The sequence below is a fragment of the Gnatocerus cornutus genome, chromosome 1 (genome assembly GCF_029298725.1).
Source record: "Gnatocerus cornutus isolate USDA-ARS CGAHR chromosome 1, icGnaCorn1.1, whole genome shotgun sequence".
Classification (NCBI taxonomy): domain Eukaryota; kingdom Metazoa; phylum Arthropoda; class Insecta; order Coleoptera; family Tenebrionidae; genus Gnatocerus; species Gnatocerus cornutus.
The window spans coordinates 26,488,133-26,512,819 of NC_142233.1; the positions used below are offsets into that span (position 1 = coordinate 26,488,133).

Below are 24,687 nucleotides of genomic sequence, written 5' to 3' on the forward strand. Positions count from 1 at the left end.
ATGACTATCCGTTTTGTTTTATATTTGCGAATGTACGTTTGTCTAGATTTTTATTTATTTAATTATGAGAAAAATATTTTAATAGATAATTAATTTTCACGTTATGATTTTGACTATTCGCTTTTTCGCATATAAAGTTTCTTTTCACGTTTCATAATTCTCTTTAATTAACTTAGAAAGGACAAAGTAAAGAAAAACAAACTTATTAAGAACTGCGTTACTTTGCCTAATATGATTATAATTAAAAGTCTTTTTAATCATTTCAGATTTTTACTGTTTTATCCCTGGATACTTTTAATTTTCTTAAATTGTGTTCATTTATTGGATTCTTTATTAGATTACATTTTCTACAGTCTCCAATTTATGTTTTGTATATCTTTGATGGTCTGTTTCGCGCAGTATACATAATTTCTGTCAGTTAGTTTCGTTCCCATGAAGTGAAGTGAGCTAAACGCGGCGGACTTTGCTCTTTAGAAAATACAGATTGGGCTGAAAAGCCTTTGAAAGTTTCGTCCCCTTCGGATTTTTGGCTTTCGCGTGGGAGACGTAGCTTTCCAGTTCCATTTCAATTTTATGCAGCACTGATAACGTGTTGGCAATGGAACTGCTCCACTCAATATTTTTTGGGATAAAAACAGGCAATTGAGCGTCGGCACTAACGTAAGCAAATCTCAACTTTAAAGCCGAAAACAAAAAAGGTGCAATTTAACATTTTATAATAACATGTACGATGTACGACTATAATAAAAAATCACAATTAGATGTTTATACATAATGTTCAAATAAACAAAATAATTAAAATTAAACAACAGAACCGTAAATTTCTCGAAACCGTCGCGAGCCAACCGACGGAAAGTATTTGCGGAACTGTAATTTTTTGGAATCGAACTTCAAATCGAGCTTCGAAGACGTTTTACACTTATAATTAACAAGGTTAATTTTTAATAGAAAAAAATCGAGTAAGTATTAAATATTAAAAACAGATCTTCAAAAAAATTTTCAGACTTACAAAAACTGTCCCTAGCAGTTTGGCATTTTGATAAATTTTTTAAACTATCGACTCAAACTAATAAAAAACAGCTGTTTGCCATTTTATTCAAAGCCAAGATGTAAAGCTTAAGAGAGATGTGGTCTCAAAAATATGCTTTACCAAAGTCCAACAAATTATGAAATGGATGTGATCAATTTTGCATTTTGGTGACCATTTCTGACTTCGCTGATTTTTAATTACTGTAAAGCAGTAGAAATTAGAGGGACTATAAAATGTAAATGTGGAATTTGATAGCGGAGCTTACAATATTGCCCATGAATTTCCAAAATTTTTAAAATTATTCGATTTTTGAAATTTTTTCTGATTTAAGGATTCTCTAGATTTTTAAGTTTTTGAAAATAATGTAGATCCAATTTAAACTGTATTGGATAGAATTCTTAATTTTGTTGAAATTGATAAAATTTTTGACTTTTAAAGTAAAGAAATAAATAGAAAATTTGGAGATTTAATACGAAACAGAATTCTGTTTACGTTAGGATCGTATTGGCAGAAAACTACTTCCTTTTTCCTTCAGAAATCACAAAGAACAGAGTACCTAACAAAAGTTGCCACTTTGTCGTATTTTGATATTGAAAGAATCAGTTTATTGATGTGCCTATTATCTAAATAAAGTAAATCTGTACATAAAAAATCAATGCATTCGAAGATCTTGTATAAAGTGGTATTTCTTTTTCTGAAAGCTAAATGACCTACCAAATTACAAGTAGGTAAATATTTTAGGTGATGGAAAATTTATTTTAGGTGAGAAAGTAAATAAATAAAATCGGTGAGCAATGCAAGGTTACCTATTTATGCGAGTTTTTCGTCTAGAAAAAATTAAATTGTTTTTGGACGTAAATAAAGTGTGCTATCGTTGTCACACTGATTTATTACAATTAAGCTGCTCAAATATTAGAACGAAGATTTGGTTTTTAAGCTAAAGTTCTCAAAAATTCATCCCTCAATGTGGAACATAAAAACAATGTCAGTAAAAATAAAAAGATGTCAGTAATATATCTTGTACCAAACAATATTTCTTTCTTATGTTTTACTTCTAGGAGTAATTAATTAGCAGTACGAATTTTTTCTTGAAAAAATAAATTAATTTTGAAGATCCATGTCATGTCCGAGTTGTCTCTGTAATTTCATGCCGCTACATCTCATTGCATTAATTATTTTTAAAAGTCAGGGACTGACATTATAATTTATTCGAACATTAAATGTGGCCATCAACATCTTTTTATTTGATCATAATAATTATGCCTGACATGTTTAAAACGGAATGATCTAGATTTATTACAATTTAGAACAATTTAAGCATTTTTTTCTAGATTTATTATACTCTAACTCTATATAATTTTACGCCATAACCTTTACATATGAAATTTGCCAATATTTATGATTGTGAAACTTCAATAAACAATTTAAGGTAGATAAGTCACTGATTGAAAATTTTAAATGAAACAAACTTTCTTTGACTGCGTGCGTGACAGAAAGACAATTTCGATTTCTTGCAAATTTCGTCACAACTAAACCGGTCGTGTTGATTTAGTTAATTTGGGAAGCGGTGTGCTTTGAACATTGGCACATTTAATTAAATACACATTAATCTTTCAGTTGAAGTCAATAAGATTCGATACCGGTTAATTACTTTAATAATAAGGTTTTACTTGTACACTATAATTGTTGCCTCGGTTGATTACAATAGACCACCAATATTGAGAATGATGGTCTGTCATATTTCCTGAAACCAATGCGGTGAGTACTAAAATCAATAATCTGCACATTTCTTGGAGATGGTCAAATTCTCGATATTGTGACAACAACGGCTAATGTCACTAGAAACAAAGCTCAATGTCATCAACAAATCACGTCAGATTTCCTTTCTAAGATTTGTCTTATCTGGATTATTCAGCATTCTGTAATAGAAACCAGATGTTGATTTTCGAAACTTCAAAAGATGACAAGTTTCAAAAAAATTGGACACGTATGTAGGTTTTTTTTTATTCAACAAATGCAGTATCATCCACCAGTTAATTTATATGTAATTATTTACAACTCTAAATTACAGTGTTATAAAAACTGACCACAACGATATTATTTTCAGATTTATGGTTCACATTCTTATAAATCAATCTCTCTGTAAGGAATTTAAATTATACTCATACAAGACGCGTCAAAATATTTGACGTTTAAGTAGTTGCGGCTTTTCGAGCACTCTGTATCATATAAATTCTTCCACAATTATTTGTTGGAAATTAAATTTGTGTATCTTTAGCATTGAACACAGATTATGGGCGGTTTAATCTAATAAAGTAAATTTTCAAACCAGTTCGCCTTCTTTTAAATGTGATCATCAAACACTCATAAATCATAGTCATTGTGCAATACACAATTTTTCATGATCAAAGTAGGATTCCATCAAAAATTGAAATTTGTTGATTAAGACAATTAATAGTTTAGTTACCTGTGTTAAAAATTACCTGCATTGCAACTTTTAATGCGATGTTCAAGAAGTTTGTATTGGAACAAGAAATAACAAAGCTTTTAATATAACAAAATTCATAGTTTTTATAACTTTTTAAATCCCGCAGGAATTACCTAAGTGCAGTAACGTTAAATTCCTGTTGTAATAACATTAACCGAAATTATATTATTCTTGTGTAAAAACTACAAAGTGCAGGATAAAAATTAACTTCATTTCAAAACTAAAAATAAAATCGGCGACATTTTATAAAAAATATTGATTTGTAGTTCTGAAATAAAACAATGGTTTAGTAACACAACGCAGAAAAAGACGCAATCGGAGCAAATAAACAATGACTTAAATAATAAAGTGAGCAAATAAGCAGTACTCGGACAAATGAGTAACTGGAAAGACAATTTGACATTTAAACAATAGTAATAGTGTAAATAAACACTAATTAAAAACGTAATCAAAGAATTGGACGAATAAGCGGCTCACGACCCGAGCAAATAACTAGATGGGTGAATGCGAAATCGGCAAATTCAGACGAATCGCACCAATGAGCAAAGGCTCAATCGGGCAATTGACAATTGGGTAAATATTTACCTCTTACAACTGAGGTTTTTAAGAACATGTACTTGGGTGGAACTAAACTGAAATTTTTAGTGCGTTTATGGCTTAGATTTTTTAAATGGTTCTCCAACAATCGGGAAGAAAACGATGAAAACAAAGCAATAATATTTTTAGCCATAAAACTAGAATTGTAGATCATACTGTTCTTTTGCATACAATGACCACGGCTATAGAAGATTCAATAATTACATTGTGACATTGTCAAAGAATTGTCAGATGTCTCAGCCCAACATTTTAACTCGGATTTAGATGATTTACAGTTGCTTGAATGTAAATAACTAATTCAAGACGCAAATAAAACTACCTATATTCCAATTCCAATTTAACAAGACAAGTTTTTGACTAGAGTTTCTTATCACTGGAAAAAGAAGACTAGAGAGACCCTTAAACGCACAAACAAGAACTAAATTGTTACAAATTGAAAGAGAAAACACGGAATTCAGTAAAATAATTGAGGCATGATAAGCAAGGTAGAGAGCAGCTTCCAGCACAAGAATCGCTGCTTTGGAAACATCATGCCGAGAATTCTGCCAAATGAGCAAAATGAAGGTGGAAATTTTGCAAACTCCAATTACAACATGTTTGTGACATTTTGTAGTTACTTCTTTATAGAATCAAAATTTTTTTCTAATTCAAATAAAAATAAATCAGAATCTGGAACTTTCCAGAAGACTGCTCAGAAAGGTTGGAGTGGGTGATTACGGTTTAATTTTTTCTTAATGTTCTGCACAGAGCGTGCAGCTTCATGCCGGTAACAATTTAAGCATATTCGAAGATTATGTAATATAATAAAAGCATCTGTAACACGAAGTCCTAGAAACGAGTAAACACAAAATTCAAAGATACCGGCAGCAAAATACGAAAAAAACAATTCTTGTCATGCGCCTTCAATAAGACTATTATCGTTTGAAGTCAGCATTGGCAGGGATTTTAGGAAAAGTTTTTCACTATACATAAATATTTTCACGTAAATTACAAGTCGATAACTGATATAACCATAACTGTTTGTTACATTTTGTGTTTTTTACACTAAAAAAAGATGAATTTCTCCGTATATTCATCAAGACGAGTCAGCGTATCAAAACATTAGTACATGATAATTTAACTTCAAGTAAAATCGTATAAAAAAAATTATAAGTAAGTAATATGACATTTCTTCTGCTGCATGTACTAGAAGCTTTTTTTAGTATTTTTTCAAGGGTCGTAGATGTTTCTCCCCGAGTCTTATGATTCTAAAAATGTTGCAATATGCATTCCGTTAAAGCGTAAAGACATCGAAACATCCGATAGAAATGCAGCAAAATCTAGAGAGAACGGTTTTTTGCAGCAGTGTGGAATTGACAAAATGACTCGTCTTCGTGAATATACTATGGTCTATTAATTTTACTTTTATTTGTAACTTTCCTAGAATCAACAATTTTCTTTTTTTTGCTAAACTAGCTTTTTCCAAATTCAATCCATGCCGATTTTTGGTTAAAAAATCAGTAGGTGATCCAGAAACAACACTGTTGCTTTAATGGGCGGTTACATCAAATGAGAGTGCGTACAGAAGTGAGCTATAAAGTGTGAACTTGACTTAATTACTTGGTTCTTCTTGAATTGAAACGTAAGTTGTATTCCTTATATGGTCGGATATTGTTGAAAAAAAACACATTAATGTATAAAATATACTCGCTAATTGATTATTATTGCTCTGAACTCCATAATATAGCCATGTATGGCACAAGCCGATTCCATCTTTCATATCCATGAAATGCATTTTCAATTTCGCTTTGAACGTTTTCATCTTTCCCCAATAGAGTCCGATATTTGATATTTTAGAGCAGAACGGAAATGTAGCCAATCGCAAATCGTTTGTTATCTTTAGGTACTAATTACGAAGTACCATTCTTGTGTCTATTATTTCATTCTGCAGGATAATAACATAACAATATTTCATTAACATTTTAACGCATACTTAATCTGTTTAGAGTTTAATTAACAAGGTGGTACAATTTACATACGTGAATAAAAGCTACTTAAATTTATGTAATTTATGCAAACCGATGAAGCGTCCTATGTGTGAACTTTCATATGCCTTCTTATGTCAGTAATTTAAATAAACTAGAATCTTGTTATTCTATTACAGATACTTTAATAAAGACAGATTTTAATTCATGAGGATGATTAACATGTTGTATTAATTACCAAATACTTCATCAACTATATTAATATTAAACTTAAGAAAAGAAAGACAGCATGTTTTCAGAATTATTAATTATTAATTTGTTAAATTAGATCAGTCATGCAAGCACTTAAATCAATCTTGATACAAGAACAAGTTGGAGCGCTCTGAAGTGAATAAAACAGCCGCGTTAATTAAAGCACCGTTAGTGTCATTTGAATACGTCAAAAGTAAAATTCATTTGTCAATCACAACGAAATTGAACTTTTCAACAAATTGAAGAGACTTTACAAAGAAAAGTCACAAGGTTGAAAGTAGAAAATATTTACCGTTAGACTCTTCCAGTATGTCTTCATCTTCAATGGTCTCCATCATATCCTCGGCATTCCTGTTCTGTATAATCATATTTTGACAGCACTTCGACCTCACCAATATCTAATCTCAAACACACCACTTTAAATTTTGTTTAGTGTCCACTCTTGTTTTTGTATTTTGTTACGAAACATTGTTTTAGGATTCACTTTCTCGCAGACTTTATCCTAAATATTTATACTTCCGTTTTACAGTTACTATTCTGGTCGATAACGATGTTTTCCCATATTATAAATCCATTCCTGACTTGTTGTTCTGTGGGTAATGCGCTAATGAAAATGTGACGTCACATTTAGGAAAAGATATGAGATTACGCAATTCATCCAGAAATGGAGGTTCTAAATGAAAGGCTACAATAAAATTGTCTTAATAATTTGGGTCACTAACTATTTATGGAAGTGTGAGTATTGTATAAGAAGGAAAAAGCATCTGATATAAAACGAGAATTTTTTTAAATTGCCGTTGAGAAATAGCAACGATGGGGAAAATTACCGTTCATCAACCATTTTTATATCGGCCAAAAACTCAAAATACAATTTTGTTTACATCAATTCAGTTTTAATAATGTTATTACACGTTCTATAAGCATAATATCAACAAGTTCAATTTTTAATGTCTGTTGGACTTGTGCCAGACACGAGAAATGAGATATTAAAATGCAATTCTAGTTGATTGATACTAAATAAACTGAAAACTTTATTTGGTGTTTGCGTATTGGAACTAACTGCAGCTGAATATTGAAGATTCAATTTCAATATAAAAGTGAGAAATCGATTTCGAATAAAAATAACTGGCAGACGTCACACGCTTTGTTTCCCTAAAGGTAGAAAGCCAAGAAAAAATTCCGATAGTGACAAGAAGACAATTTCAACAGTTGAAATTGTTTAAAAAGTTTCACAAAAATTACCTATCTCTTAACTTTACTGCTGGAGTTTAACTAATAGCTAATTACGTGAGGAAAATAATTCTGATGCCTATAAATAAGTTAATGATTCATAATTCATGTTAGATAATCGGATTAGCTGTTTAAACTGCCTTAATCTTACGAGCCAATTAATTAATTAATCAAATTAACCGGATAAATGACCATACTAGGTAAATAACCTAATTTTCCAGTTAATTAATAAACAAATTGTACAACGATAGGTTCAATTATAATTCGCCAGCGAATCATAAATTTATAGAATTGACAAAGTTCCTATTTTCGCTTTTAAAAATTAAAAAAAAAATGTTTGAAAAGGTAAAAAGCACTGGATGTGAACTGATTTTATTTTTATCAGCAGACGTTCAAATAATAAAATTAGAAGTTTTCCTAGCTACAAAACCATAAAACAAGAGTTTTAATTCGTTGTTAGAAAACGTTGAGAGTAAATGCCTCTCCCACGCGATTTTTATTTTAGTTTTGCAGAAGAACTTTAATGCGATTTAATGCAACATCTGGTTTCCAATCGATAAAAAAATTATTGCTGTTGATTGCCTGACTTTGTAATTACTTTTACATACACAAATCTTGGCAAAGCGACAATTCTTCTTTGATATTTCACGGGAATGATTAAGTGCAGGATACGAAACAAGGCAGCAGTGTGGTCATTTTATATAATTTATTAAGTTGATAGACGATAACTTGAATCATATTCTAGTTAGGTTGAACAATGACGAAATTTAATACCTGAACATTTTATAAGGTGTGTTGCGTTAATGGTTGATTTAGTTATCGTAGAAAAATGATAAATATAAAGAGACGTGTGATAAAATCTCAACCTCGGCGTCGTATCGTCATTATTTATTTGATCAACGTGCGCGACTACCTGTTTACTTTTAATCAGAAAAATGTTGTATCTCTAAAGATAATGTTTACGTGTGAATTTGTACGAATATGAAGAATGTTCCTGACGTGTATAACTCATTTACACTGTAGTATTAATTGCCAGGCAATGAAAAATGGATTTATGCACTGTCACACTTCACTGCAAACTCGACCGCACGAGAGCACTCGGGAAAAATCAAGCACTTCCATTGATCAAATATTGGCGCACTGACGCACTTAGTGCCATAGACGCAAATGCATAACTAAATAGATAAGATACCGTTGTCTCCAGCTGACAGAAACGGGGTTTGTCTTGCGATTAGCAGGACGTAATAGTCCGTCGGCACGGATTGTCAGCAGGACAGGCAACACTTAGCGAACTGTTTGAGTCGCACTGAGAAAGCATTCGGCGAGTTTTTGCCTCCTTGTAACGTTCCTTGGTGTGTGAGTGTGTGGCAATCGGGTGGAAGTCACGACGACTGCCTATTCTATTCTATGAGGTTTATGTGTGTATGCGTATGCGACATTGTCACACAATAGGAAGCAGACCTTGGATGCTTAATACAGGTAAAACGCGAGTCTACGACAGTTTGCAGCATCTTAACGAGGGTTCATTCGACGACCATTGCCAACGACAGTAAAAGACACATACGAATATCAAATAAGAAATGTGACTCACTTGCATACATTATTCATAGTTGTAGTACAGCACACATTCAAAATTACTTCAATAAACACTATAAATAACGTCCAATTCGAAAGTAAATGGATTAACGAGTTAACAAAATTTATTCTCGTTAAAAAGTTAATTTTGGAAGTCAAGACCAGTTTATTTTATGAGAATTTTCCTGCCCTTTCGAAATTGGTTTCATCTAGAATCTAGCATAGCACAGATTCCCTTTGTGGTCTTGCATTTGCGTGCAAGTTCTTACCAACGATTTGAGTTGAAGAAGTCCTATGAACACGTAATCACGTCTTTTGCCAAAGTCCGAGTTTGAATAGATTAAAATATCATCACGACAATCTCATTCCTTTTTCCCCGTGTGGTGTGCACTCTTGATTTCAATATTAGTTCACCGGCAAACGGAACAAGTTAGTATCAAATTGGCGAGATGATAAGAATATGCACCTTTTAATTGTTGCTGAATAATTACAGAACTCGGAAATAGGCAATTAAAAAAATACAATTCTTAAGATGGGAAAGTATATTAATTTTTTATTCGGTAGTTACTTGAAATTTTCTTAATTCTTTTGATTTTTCAAATTACTTATACCTACCATATTATTTTCATTTTCAAATGCTTGAAGGACATAGTTCAATCCGATTTCTCATATACCCCTCAAATTTCTTCTTTATATTGTCCAAATCTTAGTATCTTTGGACTGTTTGGATTCCCCAGTTTTTTAAATATTTGAACTAGAATTAGATCATTTCTTGATCTTTCCGGTCCTGAAATGGGTAAAATTCTACCAAAGGTTTTTCTTTCATTAAATTTTTTAGAAGTTTTACATTTGCTAGATTTTTCAGTAGGTATACATTGTCTTAAAAAAACCTCAATTTTTTCGATTCTCGTACTACATAGGTAATTCTAACAACTTTCTGACTCCTTTAAATGTAAAACACAGTTTTCCCTACTTAACTTTACTTTTGCACTGCCAGTGCGGAAAAGCTGCTCAATGCGGCAAAAAAATCCGATTATACTTACACACAAAGAAATCTTTACCACAACAGAGATTAACGCTTTTGGAGGATTTAGCATTCTAATTTTTTTTACTTTTAAATTTTAATGGGTAAGAATGCTAAAAATCTATAGAAAATTTTCCCAACCGTTTGCATATCCAAAATGAACAAACTATTCTTCATATTTTTTTGTATGTGTTCAAGAATAAATGCCAATGTAATAATTCCTCAACTTGTTCACTTTATAGTTTCATGAAGTAAAGTCCAATATAGATATAGTAGCTAGGAGAGAGGACGTAAGGTGTGAGTATGTACCAATCCACCACCCATTTACACAAGTTTGATTTCATTCTATGAACAGCGCAGTATCTAATAACCAAATTTGTCGACACTATTTGCACAATTAGACGGGTTTACACACTCCGAGAATGTGTTTGCAAAAAACGCTTTAAAGAAGTTAAAATCACAATCATTATTGCATCAAAATGTGTTATTGATCTGACTTGTTTCCTTGCTCATCATTTCCTCTAAATTGAGTATACGTCTTCCATAAATCCGCCAAGCGCTGATTGGAATTTTTGAAAATTCAACGAACTCTTCGATTGGTCATTAACACCGTTCAGATATTTACGATTTTAGTAGCGACTGTTAAAGAATGTACTTATTTATATCACAAGTGGTGAATGCTTCTTTGAATACTTTTGAAAGTTGCCAGTCTTCTTTGCAGTTCAAATTAACACAAAGCAAAACCAAAGATCAGTCAAAAACCCGAGAGCAAAACTTTATTTTAAGTGTACTTGAAACTATTATGATATGCCGAGGATTACTGTACCAAAGATATGTTTACAAGTCTGAAACCCACGATGTGTTTAACTCCCATAGCTAAGCCGTCGTTCAATAAAACAATGCCCTGTATTGTATCACCAGTAAGTTTTTTTATGTAAATATTTTCAAACATCAGAGAGGTTCAGATTAGTAACAGATATCATTCTTGTGTTGATCATTAAGAGTATCACGAAACTGTAATCGCAATTCAGTCGGCGCTTTTGTGTTTTTGGTTCAGTGTAGGAAGAAGCAATATCATGAAGGTGTGAAGCGTCAATTTTGGAGAACTTTTTATGGGGTATTAAACGACTTTTTTACTTAAGCCGATAGGAGCTTGTTCCGTGGAGAAAATAGATTGTTGGCAATTTTTTATTACAAAAATAAAATAATATTCTATTAAGAATAATTGAAAATGTGTGTTATCCGAAAATTTTACTAATTATGGTAAAATTTAATTTTAAAATCATCCCTAATGTTCATAGAAGGGTACAGAATTATTTAAATATTCAATAAAGCTTTAGCCTTCGTCAGTTTACTATATAAAAAATTTGCTGGACAGCTCATTTCAAGTCATAGGTTTAATTTGGGACCTACAAACTAAAGCTGATGTTCTCTTCTTAATACGCATTTCTATTTCATATGCTTCTAAATCATAAATTAACATCTTTTTAGTATTATCCGTGAAAACTAAATATCACCAAACACGCGCATGAACAAGGGCCAGCATAGACGTTGACAATAGGAAATTTTACCACAGGCTAAAGTTAAGTTTAATGGCACATAAATGATAATGATGAGTGTTAGTTACATTTTTAACTTAAGATTTAAGGTTTCCCTTTTTTTAAAGTGAGCTAAATTGAATATGAAACTTAAAACTTGCGTTAATTGTTTGGATTCCATTGATGCCACACGTCACTGCTATAGGAATCAGCTGATTTGCTCGTCTGCGTATTAAGAAAAATTAATCTTTGTTTGGTCATATTAAGATTTCACGATCTGTAGATGTAAAACAATAATTCATTTTACAATTTTAATGGTAAGCTAGCATTCAATTCCATTTAATTTAACTACTACGGACATTGAAACAGTTATACAATATTTGCATGAACACCAAAAACCATTAATTCTGTTCAGTGCAATCAACATACTGAATAAAATGACATTCTGCGTTAAAAAAATATAAAACCATTTACCCCTGGGTTAGTTGTTTCAAATAGAATTATTTTATAGGATAACCGAATTAATATAAAATACAAGTATGCATACAATGAAAATATGTACATTCACTACAATATTTAAAAATAAATTTCTACTTTTAAGTTCTGTTTATTCTACATCTCTAATTTTACGCAAACTCTTCGAAAAAAATATTTATTTCAGAGAGATAAAAAATCTTTAAAATCGTTTTGTATAGAATGAATTGTTTACCAGTTCAAAGGTAAAATTTAATTAGAGCTTTCCATTGTTATTCCCAATTGTTGATCATCACACGTGGAATATGAAAGAATGCGAGTATCAAAATATTGCGAATAATGTGCTTATTTAAAGTTACCACGTAAAAAATTAAATTCAATATTTATGCAAAAAAAGTGTTTAAAGATTATAATTTTGCCCAGAATACGATTTGGAACGCACAAAAGAGACAGAGGATTAATAATTTCCTTCTCGGTCGTTAGATCGAGTTGATTAGCTTGGACTTCACGTCATAGTGATTTTACCGGGTTTTGTTTCAATCCATAATGCAAAAATACTATTTTATTAATCAAATTTTGTTTTAGAGTAAAGAATACCATTGGATTTACATTGCATGCATAAATGATTTTGAAGCTCTGAAATTCGTAAAATAAGAGACTAATTACTATATCAACCATATTTGAGTTTTCAGACTACATTATAATCCCAAACTAAAAAGTAGATACATAACAATCTTAACATCTGTTGGAAAAATAGAAAAAAGCTGGTAATTCCAGAGTTGCATCTTACAGTTAAGTATTACACAATTTTAAAAAATAGTCAACATCTCCACTATTTGTATTCGTAATTAAAAAATGTCCCAACATAAAAACTACATCAACCAATCCTTAACTGTATTTCTAATCTTGTTGGACATTATTTATTTTTACCTGTTGCCCATCTGAAAAACACATAAAAAAGCTTTAAAAAACTAAACTGTAACATAAAATAGTGTGCTAATAAATGAAAACTAGAAACATCACATTAAAAACTAGTTATCATGAAATTACATCACGATTTGAAATTTTTATGTAATTTATTGTCATTTAAATGGGCAATTTAGATAGGTAAATGGTATCTCTGTGAACTCAATTCGATTCATTAATCATGCTTAATCAAAGTTTAATTTCTTTGTATTTGAATAAAGAAACCGTTTCTTCTTGACATAGATCAAATTTAATCACCGGTGGAATTTTAACCAACTTTGCATCCCAAGAAGCTGTGGGTTATGACCAGCAGAAGATTTTGTGGTCGGTCATTTATCAAGATGATTTAATCCTTACGGCACGATTTCACTTCGAACGAATAAAATTACATCAACTACCTATAAAATGTTAAACGTGCACGTGTAATAAAATCACTAAAATCTAATGCTTATCAGTAAAACCTTGCCTATTCCAAAAACGACGAGTTTAATTAATATTTTGTAAAATCACGTAACTTATTATGAAAAACAACCAGTTTACTGATCAGAACTGTTCAGATTACGATTGGTTCTTAATTGAGTCGTTTGCTTACAGTGGTGCAACCTTATTTTAAAGAGTTGATCATTAATGTTTTAAGGTTGTCGAATTAAATTCCATTAACTTTACTGTCGACACTTTCAAATGCGTTTATTAATCCCTATTTGGAGTTTAGTTGCAATAATTGTGTTCATAATTATTATCTAATGAAAGAAAGAAAATAAAACGCATTTTACCGGTCAGATTTATAGGTTACATCAAAGTTTTATTTATCTACACGATTCAACTTCTCTCCTTTTTATTTTTACCTTCGCTGATTCGGTTGAATTAATTAGGGACAATATAATTTCCCAGCCAATTAAACGACAAAAAGCAAAGCTCGCAAAACTGAAACATGAATCTCTATAAGCCTCTTCATAAATCTCTGAAAAAAATAAGAATCATTTTTGAAATATAACTAATTACAGCCTTTATTATATTTTTATCGTAAAAGTAATGCAAGTTTTTATGGTAACTGAAAAGCTGACGTAATCGTAAATTTTTTGATTGATTTGTTAACCTCGTCGAGTTGAAATGGGATCAGATGCGTAAAAAACTGAAAGAACTTTGTCTTGTAGCATTCTTTCTAATTCTGGAAGTGAATAGTGCCGCAACGGAACAGTTTTCTAACGTAGAAAACGGCTACGAGCCACGACTTTGTTATCGTAAATATCAAGTGCGGTAAAAATGCTTTCACAGTGATATAAAACGAAATTACATAAAATGAGAATTTCAGCACACTTACTTCCATTTCGAATCTGGAAAATGTTTCTCTGTGCGATTTCTTACCACTTTATCACTTTTATATCGTGATTATCATCATTACTGAATTCATTTAAACCGTCTGATATTGGACAATTGTGGAAAGAATGTGGATGTAATGACGACTTTCGGCGCATTTGTTTGAATTACATCGTGGCGTTATCACAGCAATTTGCTTTTGCCTCTGTTAGTTCGTTACTGCCAAAATTCCAACGCGGATGGACTCAGTAAAACTCTTAATATCATTATAAACCCACAGACTTTAAACTGTTAAACTAACAAATGCAATCTAAAGATATCAGGACTATAAGTTCGCAAAGATCACCAAAAAAAAAATTAAAAATTCTTAAGCGTGTTTTGTATTGGGATACCTTTAGGATCAAAAGGGTCTAAATACAATAAAAATAAAAAGAGAAATGAAAGTTTGAAAAAAAAATTAAAGATTTGAAAACTCTAAAGATTTGAAGAATCAAAACCTACACATAATAAAAATAAGAACCCATAAATTATAAAGGTTTAAAGATATTCTTAGGATTAGCAGAATTTAGCACAAAAATATTAACTTCATTAAAGTTCATAGCTACAGAAGTAAAATTACTAAAATTACTAATTTTAGTGGACGATGTCAAAAATTAAGTCTTAGAAATGAAAATTTCTAAAATTTGTGGTTTTTGCTTTACAACTTTGCAACTTGGTGGACTTAATAGACAGCTTAAAAATTGTAACGTCCGTATATTTCAGATCTCCAGAACTAAAATTACCAAAATTACGAACTTTAATGAAGGATGTTGAATATGTTTCTAATGTTTTAGAAATTAATCTTATTTTAACAATAATCATTAGTCAATAATTTTAGACACTTTTGTACTGGAGCAATAGAAAGGTATTTTTAAAGTAAAATTGCCTCCTGATGATTTTGAATCCGAAACGTGTTTCGGTTTTTAGTGTAATGATTGTATATTTTCAGTGTAAAAATAGAACATTTCTCAAAAATATAAACTTTAATAGCACCTAGTGTCTTAGATAATCAAAGAAATTAAATATGTTGACACAAAAACCTAGTTTCAAAATTATCAGAATATGATTAACTTGAAATGAATGCAGCTGGGTTGGTCAATGCAAATATTGATTAGTAGTTTTCTAATTGTATTTTTACATTTCTAGCAACATTTTTTAATGCCGAATTTTTGCCTCTTAAATTTTGTCTAGTCGTGGTGAAAATATGTATCGGGCTGAAACGACCTCCTTTTTTTAAATTCCACTACAAGTGATCATTATGTTCACAATTTCAGCGAAAATTGTATATTTGAAATGAAATCTGCGAAAATTTGGCGGTCTTGTAAACTACAATTTGTATAATGAACAACAACGTTATAGGTGTGGTTAGAAAATGTGACGCCATGAAGGTACGTTAATTACCAATAAATAACCGCCGCAGGAGCTTTGGACCACACATTGATCAGTTGAATAATATCGGCCATCGCGATGGAATATTGCGTTCCTTCAAGTTATTATTATTATTATGAAATAACTCATTATGATTTTACATTGTCATTTCTAGTCTTTTATTCGTTCTTTTATTTATCTTCTAACGTCACGCGCCTATAAAAAAACTAATAAGATGAGAATTTATAATGCTCCGATCAGTTAGCCATAAAAGTTGATCATAATTAGGTTTATAGTTAAAAATAGTTTCGTCTAGAAACTGAGGCTTTTACCAAATATGGACTAAAGGACCGGATCACTATATGATTAAAATTAAACAGGTTAATTAGTGGAATATTTCACTGCATTTCTCTGTATTTGGTAAAGTAGGTACTCCTATAATTACGGTGATTACATATTTCTCAAGATAAGTGTAATGTAATAATGAAAATTATTGGTAGAAATCAAGCAATAATTGAATACCATTAATTTCGTGCAAATCTATTTACTTACAGAGCAACACCAATAAATTATTTCTAAATTAATTTCTGAGTTGATAGAAGTGTGTTTATTCCAATATTATTAATTTAATTGCTTAAATAAATTTATTATTATTTAATTATTTGTTACAACATGAATGTAAGTTTCAATTAATTAGAGTAACAGATGCTGATAATTACATGTTGAAGAACAGCTATTAGCAGCGGCACTATATACATTTTTCTTGTCCTCATTTGTGTGCAGTATGATTTATGCTTAATTATTGTTTATTGCTAACATATTAAATGTCAGCCTTTTAATAATTTATCGTCTGGATTCCACTTCTAACAAGAGGCGGATATTTTGGTACATTTAAATATTACGACATCATACTGCATTGACTAGAATAGATGACGCGATAATTGTTGACATTTTATTAGTAGTTAGTGTTTTCAGTGTAAACAACAATAAACCAATAAATAGTTTTCTACAATAAATTTTAGTGTTTTAAATTTGCCAAATTATGCTACATTTATTATAACATTATTAGATATGTAATTAATAAATATTTAGAATATTATCTATTAAATTGACATGTTTTATTCTTATTCTAATTAATATAGAATATTAATTAGAATAAGATATAGAATATATAATATTAATTAGAATAAGAATAAAACACGTGAGTTATATTTTATAGTATTTCACTTTTTGGATACTTTAAAAAATGAAAACTCTTGGTTTACCCTGATTCTTCACTCTCAGGATTTTGTAGATTTTCTTTATTTTTTAGATGTTTTGGACACTTTTGCGTCTTTGTTTTATTTTATTTACGTTTTCTGAATTTTATAGATACTTTGGACTTTATAAGTACTTTTTATTTCCTCCCATACTTAGATTCTTTAGATTTTTCAAACAAGCAGATTCTTGAATGTTTTGGTTTGTTTAAATGTTTTCTATAGATTTCAGAATTAGACTTATTAGATTAATAAGATCTTAATTAGATATTAGATAATAATTAGATCTTTGAATTCTATAAAATTAACTAAGGATGCACCTACCGCGAATTGGCTTCATAGAAACCGATATTGCATTCTCGTGCACAGCACCGATTTAATTCATCTGATTGTTATCGAAATCAATTTATTATGAATTCAATTAAGTATTAAATACCATTTGAATATTCAGGCTCATTCTACATATAATTAATTCCTTTGACAGATGAATTGGACGGGTAATTTTGACAATCATTGCTATACCATAATGAAAAAAAAGTAATTTCTGTAGAATAATAATTAATAATCTAAACACAAACTTTTTTTTAGAGATCTTGTAGGACTGGTTCAAAGTTTGTTAATTAGGTCGCAACTTGCAATGTGCATCGCTTCAGGCGTTTATTCCTGTATTCTCGACTAAAATAATTAAAAGTTGTGAATATCCACAATAGATTGCAAATAAAAATCTGGGAGTTAAATACGGTTTTCCAAAAGTTTCCCTTCAAATGAAATAACTGACACTAAGAATTTTACATAAAATTATTATTTATTAGGCTTCTAATTAATTTGTTCACAAATGGAAAAACAGTAGAACCTCGATTATCCGGGTGGGGATTATACGTGCATTACAAAAAACACATAAATCGAAAAACAACAAGTTTTGCTCTAATGTTAGAAAACTTCAAATTTCACGAGTTTTTTTTACAGTTGGTATATTTTAATGAGTTTTAAGTCAGTGCAGAGAGCGAAAAACAAAATTATGATTTTTTTTTGTCTTTGAATAGTAGTGTTCGCAAACATTAACAAAAATGCTTGAATTAAATTCTTTATTTTGAATTAAATTCTTAATTTCTCTTTAAAAACTGAAAATTCAAGTGGGAGAGAAAATTTTAGGACCAGAGAAGAAATAAATTAAAGTACCAGATATTTTTTTTACAAAATAGTTACTTTTATGTTGTATGTCTGATAAAAGTTGATTGTTGTCTAAAATTGGAAGAGTTATGTGTACGAATATGGCAAACATGGAACTTAAAATTCTAAATTTAAATCATTTTAAGAACCCTTATTTAAAACCTAGATTCTAGAAATTTGAAAAATTTAGAATCCAATTATGAGAATCTAAAAATCTACAATTTAAGGTACTTCAATATTGAAAGTCAAATACTGGTTAGAACAGAATATGGAGTTTGAAGCTCAAATTTATTATTTGCTTTGTTCAAAAAGAAATCAAACAATATTAATCTCTCATTGCACATAATAGTGGCAATCACATATTTCCTTTTAGAACTTTTTAAGAGGGTCATTAAACAGAAATACTCCTATATCAATTTATTCATAACTAGATTAAACTTTGCACTGAGTTTATTGATCAATAAATGCACCAAGAGCAGTAGTTTCTAAAATAGAATTATGTTTCCGGAATTTGAAAACTACCAATAGGTATATTAATGCATTTATAGGTTCATAAACGTGCGCTTATTTTAGGTTTGACGTAGTTTAATCATGGTAATTGTTTCCATTCCGACCCCGAAGAAGCGTCTGGAATTTGAATTGGGTTGGCAGCTCTGTTTTTCAAAGCGTTTATTTAGATGGAAGATGTGCTTCATGACAATTCTAAAATGTTAAAACCGCTAGATAACACTACTGTGAACACATATCTACAAATAGTAATAGAATAGTAAATTTCACTTTTCCGTTACACATAATATTGCAACGGAAATTCCACTTTTGCGCTGTTAGTGCTAAAAAGCTGCAGCAGTGCGGCAAAAAATTCAGACATCACAGGCTGCTCAGGTAAAAAAAAAAGGTAAAAGTACATTCTACAGTATTATTTATACAAGTTGTTTTGTTATTTCTGATGATTTTTCTACCTTAAAAATTAAAAAAAAATAATGGTGGCACCATCTATTAGAATATTTGACAATTTCAATTGTCAGATGTATAAGATTAACATTTTTATTCAAGTTTTAGAAAGCTTATCGGTTAAAAAAGTCTAGCATTGTAAAGATTTTAAGTCACTCCAGCAAATGCCGCCTGAGTCGCGCGACTGAGGCGGCAAACATTGTTGTCGGGACGTAAAATTTTGTTTACAGTTGCTCAAATGTAAATAACTATTTTATTAATTTATAGCTTATTATGAATACTTTCAAAATAAAACAAATTATTTTAACGCAATCTAACGGAATGCTGGAAACAAGCAAAACAAAAAACTGAATTGGTAAAACAATATGTATTTAAAAAAAAAAACTTTTGAATAAAATAAGATAAGCGAATAAAGTCTCATTTTTTTTTTAAATTTGGATAAACGATGCATCCCTCATGGTTTTTCGATTTAACGTTTTATCCTTCTACGAGCAAGCAACATTGAGGCAAATTTAATCCGTGCATTTAATAACGTTGACCGTAATTTCGTTTGAACTAAAATGGTTACATTACATCGTAATGATTTTAAATTACCCAGTGGACAGCCTCCTACAATTCAGATTAAGATAGCAAATCTTACACACATATAATGGCACTCGATTATTCATTTATGAAAACAATAACCAATTAAATTTAACAACCCAAAATTAAAACTATAAAACTCGAAACAAACGACTATTACTATAACATCATATCAAAGACAACAACTTCTATTTTTAAGAACAGGTTTTCTCGCTTTAATTTGTTCGGTACTTATTTTAGGTATTAGAATCAAGGAGCAAGTGTTTTCTAATCGATATCTCTACCATAAGACCATCCCACACACAGCTTTATGAGAAATTACTGGTTTTAAAAAGTGAATGGTGGCATGAATGTAGTGACCAGTTTGCATAATTGAATTACAAACTTTATGCAAAGTATACCTTGATTCTACCATAAAGGCTTGACCACGGTCGTGTCAAGGTTTCCGATGTAAATATAACACCTAGCCCTACCATCGCATCGCTTTCAGCTACAGGCAAACAAAAAAAACTGATGACATCTTAGAAACAAACCATATTTGGGGAAAATAATATTCATAACATTTTTAGAAAGGATGATTTATTGATCCAAACTGATCTTGCAAGTGAAAATCTGGGCAATTAATCATTTAAAATAAGTCATAAATTTTCATTTTTTATAGACGTTTATATCAGTTTTAATAGTTTCAAGTATACACTTTCACAACTACCAAAACTAATAGCGCAAGCGATTATTTATATCTTCAACTAATTTATATGAATGTTATCTTTGTAACTCAACATGATGTATGATTATATCAGGTGAATATCCATCATGTTCCCTAATGTATTGTCACGTTGATTACCTTCAAGACAGTTCACAGTTTAAATCGATCAGATAAAAATAAAATAGAAAATATTAATTGCACTTTAGAGCTCGCACAACAAAGATTGATGAAACTGGAACTAATTAATACAATTATTCCACATGTTTACTGCGAAAATTTCCTGTTGTATTCACGTCTGTGTTAAAATTCCCAGCAACAAGTGGAGAAGAATGGAAGCGTTTTAAGTGACACTTAAAAGTTGCTCAAATTTGTTAGAGATTAACCTTTTCAAAATATCAGAATGTTTGTTCTTTAAAAATGTCATGTTTTGCTCACAATTAAATGTCGACAAACATTTCGATAATACGCACTTAAGAACTTATCATTACGAAAGATTCTTGGTATAGTTTAAGTAAAGAAGCTACATCCGATTGCAAAATTAGATATTTTTTAACTATTACTCATATCATAATAACTCCGTCCTACACAAAAACAGAACATAAAGGTGTCATCGTAAAATAACATTGCTAATTATTATTCTCTTCACGATTTTCATAAAACATTAAAATGGGCTTTGTAAGCTCTTTTTTAACACCTTACCTTTCTTATTGCATTGTGTTATTCTTTTGATGTTTTTTTCTTGGTTAGCTGTGCTGTCCCTGTGGATGTGCTCCAGCAGCACACTAGGGGAGCAGCCCATGCCACCTGAACAGCGAACACGTTTTATAGCATCCTTTGTAACTTTGTTTTCTGAAAATTTAAAAGTACAGTCTAATTAATTAAAAGGTAAAAAAAGCACGTTTGTTTGAACTCGCAATTTAAAAAGTTAAACGTTTGTATATTACAAATATACATATACATAAAATAAAATATCTTCATGCAAAATAGACTGTTACAAAAAAAATCAAGCTCAGCAAATTAAAAAGTCGCATTGTGTTTCAGGTAATTAAATTAAAAACTGTGAATTTGTTCTTAGTTTAAAAAAAGAGTAATTCGGTGTGGGTCTGTTATATCATCAGTATGCATAAAACGCATTAATTTAGAAAATAAACTATCTAGAGCAAGACATTCTGCTAAATTAGGTAAATTTTAGCTTTCTGGTATAGCCAAAAATCTGTTCTTACAGACAAAAAATGTTGCAGTATACATAAAATGAACAAGATGCATTTAAGAAATCTGCGAAGTTTATAGACGACTTTCACATTTTTACTTGTGTAGACTCAGATGGCTAACTTCTGCACCTAATTGTAATTAGGTTGGTATAACTAACTTTTACACTGTTACATGTTTTTAATTGGGTTGCAGTAAGTAATTGAGTTCAGATAACTTATGGTTTTCAGTGAGTCTCAAAGGAATCAAACCGTTGTCACGGAATGAAGTTGCCATTAGGAAATAGAAGTAGAATTTAATTATTATAGACTGCGTGTCAAGAGTTATGGATAATTCTTGTTTAAAAAAAAAGAATAGAGCGCCCCATAAGTTTTCATGACAGTGAAAACTCTAATCTCCTTCGTTCGTGTTTTATTGTTAATGACAATCGTAATAGGCGTCTTGATATCAAATTATGTGTCCTCAACTGTTGTGGTTTAGCTAGACTTAATAAGAACTCCAGAAGGATGCAACAACCGTTCACGACTTGTTGCTATACGTTTAGAACGTTTAGGATATCACAATTTATCAACTAATAATCTTATCTATCTTCTCTGTTAGCTTCTAACATCTTCTAACAGACGACATGTCTGCCTTCGAACAGTGAAATTAAATTTATCTCTCACAAATAGATAAAGAAAAGCGGATTTTGAGCTGCTCGTACAAAGTGAGTCACATAATAACGAAACCCTAACAAAGTAAAACTGCAACACAAAATACACATTTCATAGGCATTGTTTTGTTAATTTTATTTCTACAAAACTTGCAAACATCGTTAGTGAATAAATTTGACATTAGCAATAAATCTATTAAATAAACGAAGCAAATTGTTGCAAGTATTTGTGTTATTGTAGATAGGATTCTCATGTTCAGCAAATGCTCAATAAATGCTGTTGCAGCGGCCAGTCCTTCTGCACGACGATAACCTGGTAGCACCATTTAGAGCAAAATTTTGGGTCTTTAGAGACAACGATAATAATAAACTAACCAAATTAATTTACGTGAATCCTTAATTTTTATAGAAATATGGTATTGTAACGGATCAGCATAGAGCGAAATCAAGTAGGTAGAACAACAACGGAGGCGGCGAGGGGCAGACTGACATTAGAAAATAGGAGAGAATTGAAACAGTGCAAAGAGTTGTTGTAAAGTTGTTGTAAAGTTGTTTTGGGTGTAATAAATAATATATCGAACTCGAAAAACGCTACAGTATCTAATGACAAGTGGAAGATGTATTGTGTGTTGCATTTCCAAGTCATTAGGGTCCAGTTATTAGACGAATTATCTTGGGTATGGAAACAAACGTTATGTATACGTCAAAAATAAGTTTTGGGTTAGAAATTTATATTCACCCATTGCAAGTAATATTTATATCTTAAGGCTTTTCTACTTTAATTCAACTTTTTCTTCAAAATACACCAACATACAGCCGGGGAAAAAAAATCTTAGACGTCAGTGTCATCTAATTGTCGGATGGTGTAAAACCCCACTTAGAATTTGTAACCTTACTTTTTTGCATTGTCAATTTTAGGTACCTATAATTTTTTAATTTCAAAATTTTCAGTATTTCTAATATTGCAAAGACCTGACTGAAAATCATACCCCTCTGTACTAAAGAAACTATTCTAATTTTATTCGTTTTAAATACTTTAGTCATGATAATTATTCTTAATTGTCAACTTGTCAATACTTTGATGTTTTAAATGTCACTAATGGCAATGACAGTAATGCACAGTCTACACACAAATTTTTAAAAAGTTAGAAAAATGACGTATAAGATTTTGTGTCTGCGGCTGTATGTATTTTCATTCTTATGAAATCTGTATTAAATTGTAAAAATGTGAGATTACATAATATTCTTAGCATCAAAGATAAATTTACATATAGACCTATCTTTGTGGACGTAAATGTGCTAGTAGTGAAAAAACTAAATATACATTATGTATAAATAAACTACGGGAGAAAAGACTTTTCTTTCTTGGTATACAATGACTATTGTTCATCAAAAAAGTAAAAACTAAAGTCTTGTAATAAAAATTTGTATTTACATGTTCTAAAGGTGTGTCGTAACTCTAAAAGTCGCGGATAAACCAAGCGAATCGTAAAGCTCTGCTCTTAAAAAAATATAAAAATGCAACATTTATTTAAGTTCTTTCGTTATAAAAGCAGCAGGCAGAATTGCGACATTCAAAAATCAAAATAAAGTACTCTTCGTCGTCTCATTTTCAATTGTAAAGTTGCAAAATGAGTTTTGATGGCAATAAAAAAAACACAAAAGAAAACAACGATAGACCACAGGAGAATTTATCCACGACTTACGACACATCCTATATGTTTGAATTGGTGTCCCTAAGGTTTTGTTCTGAAGCCAGTTCTCTTCTATATAGATATTTATCAAAATACGTAAAGATGGACCTGCTTTGATCCCAAGCAAAATTGTTTAATGAAATGTAAAACAAACTCGTAAGAGTTTTTCTTTGTTACATTGATGTAAAAATAATAAACGTTTATTTAGCAGAAACTGATAAAATAATAAAACAGTCTGACAGTTGGCGAGACTGGTAACTAAATAGACAGTTAACGTTTCTATACCCTTTTTCAAAATGATTATTTTACCAACATTGCAATTTCTCTAAAAATACAACTGGCAACAGTGTCTAGTGGAAAATCTGGTATCAAGTTTGGTGCCATTCAAGTAGAAGGATCCAGTTTTTTGCAAAAAATAATGTCTAACAAATATTAAAACTCTGAAACAACGTGTTGGAGACTGACCAATAGAAGGACAAGCGCTAATGTTTGTTGCATCCATTTTAAATTTGATAATTCAAACAAACGTACCACCCTATTCTGCGTAGGAAGTTTATTTTCTACCAACGTAACTCAACAGGTTGTGGATTTATAATTTTGAGAAA

General features: G+C 30.6%; 1 protein-coding gene across 1 annotated transcript in view; it reads right to left on the minus strand.

Annotated features, from left to right (window-relative positions):
* Pde8 (phosphodiesterase 8) overlaps positions 1-24,687 on the minus strand; it is a 57,778-nt gene that overhangs the window by 30,299 nt on the left and 2,792 nt on the right. Inside the window, exon 2 of the mRNA XM_088033962.1 lies at positions 21,227-21,376. Within this exon, the coding sequence (XP_087890088.1) occupies positions 21,227-21,326 (100 nt within the window). The 5' untranslated portion in view covers positions 21,327-21,376. The remainder of the gene's footprint in view (positions 1-21,226; positions 21,377-24,687) is intronic.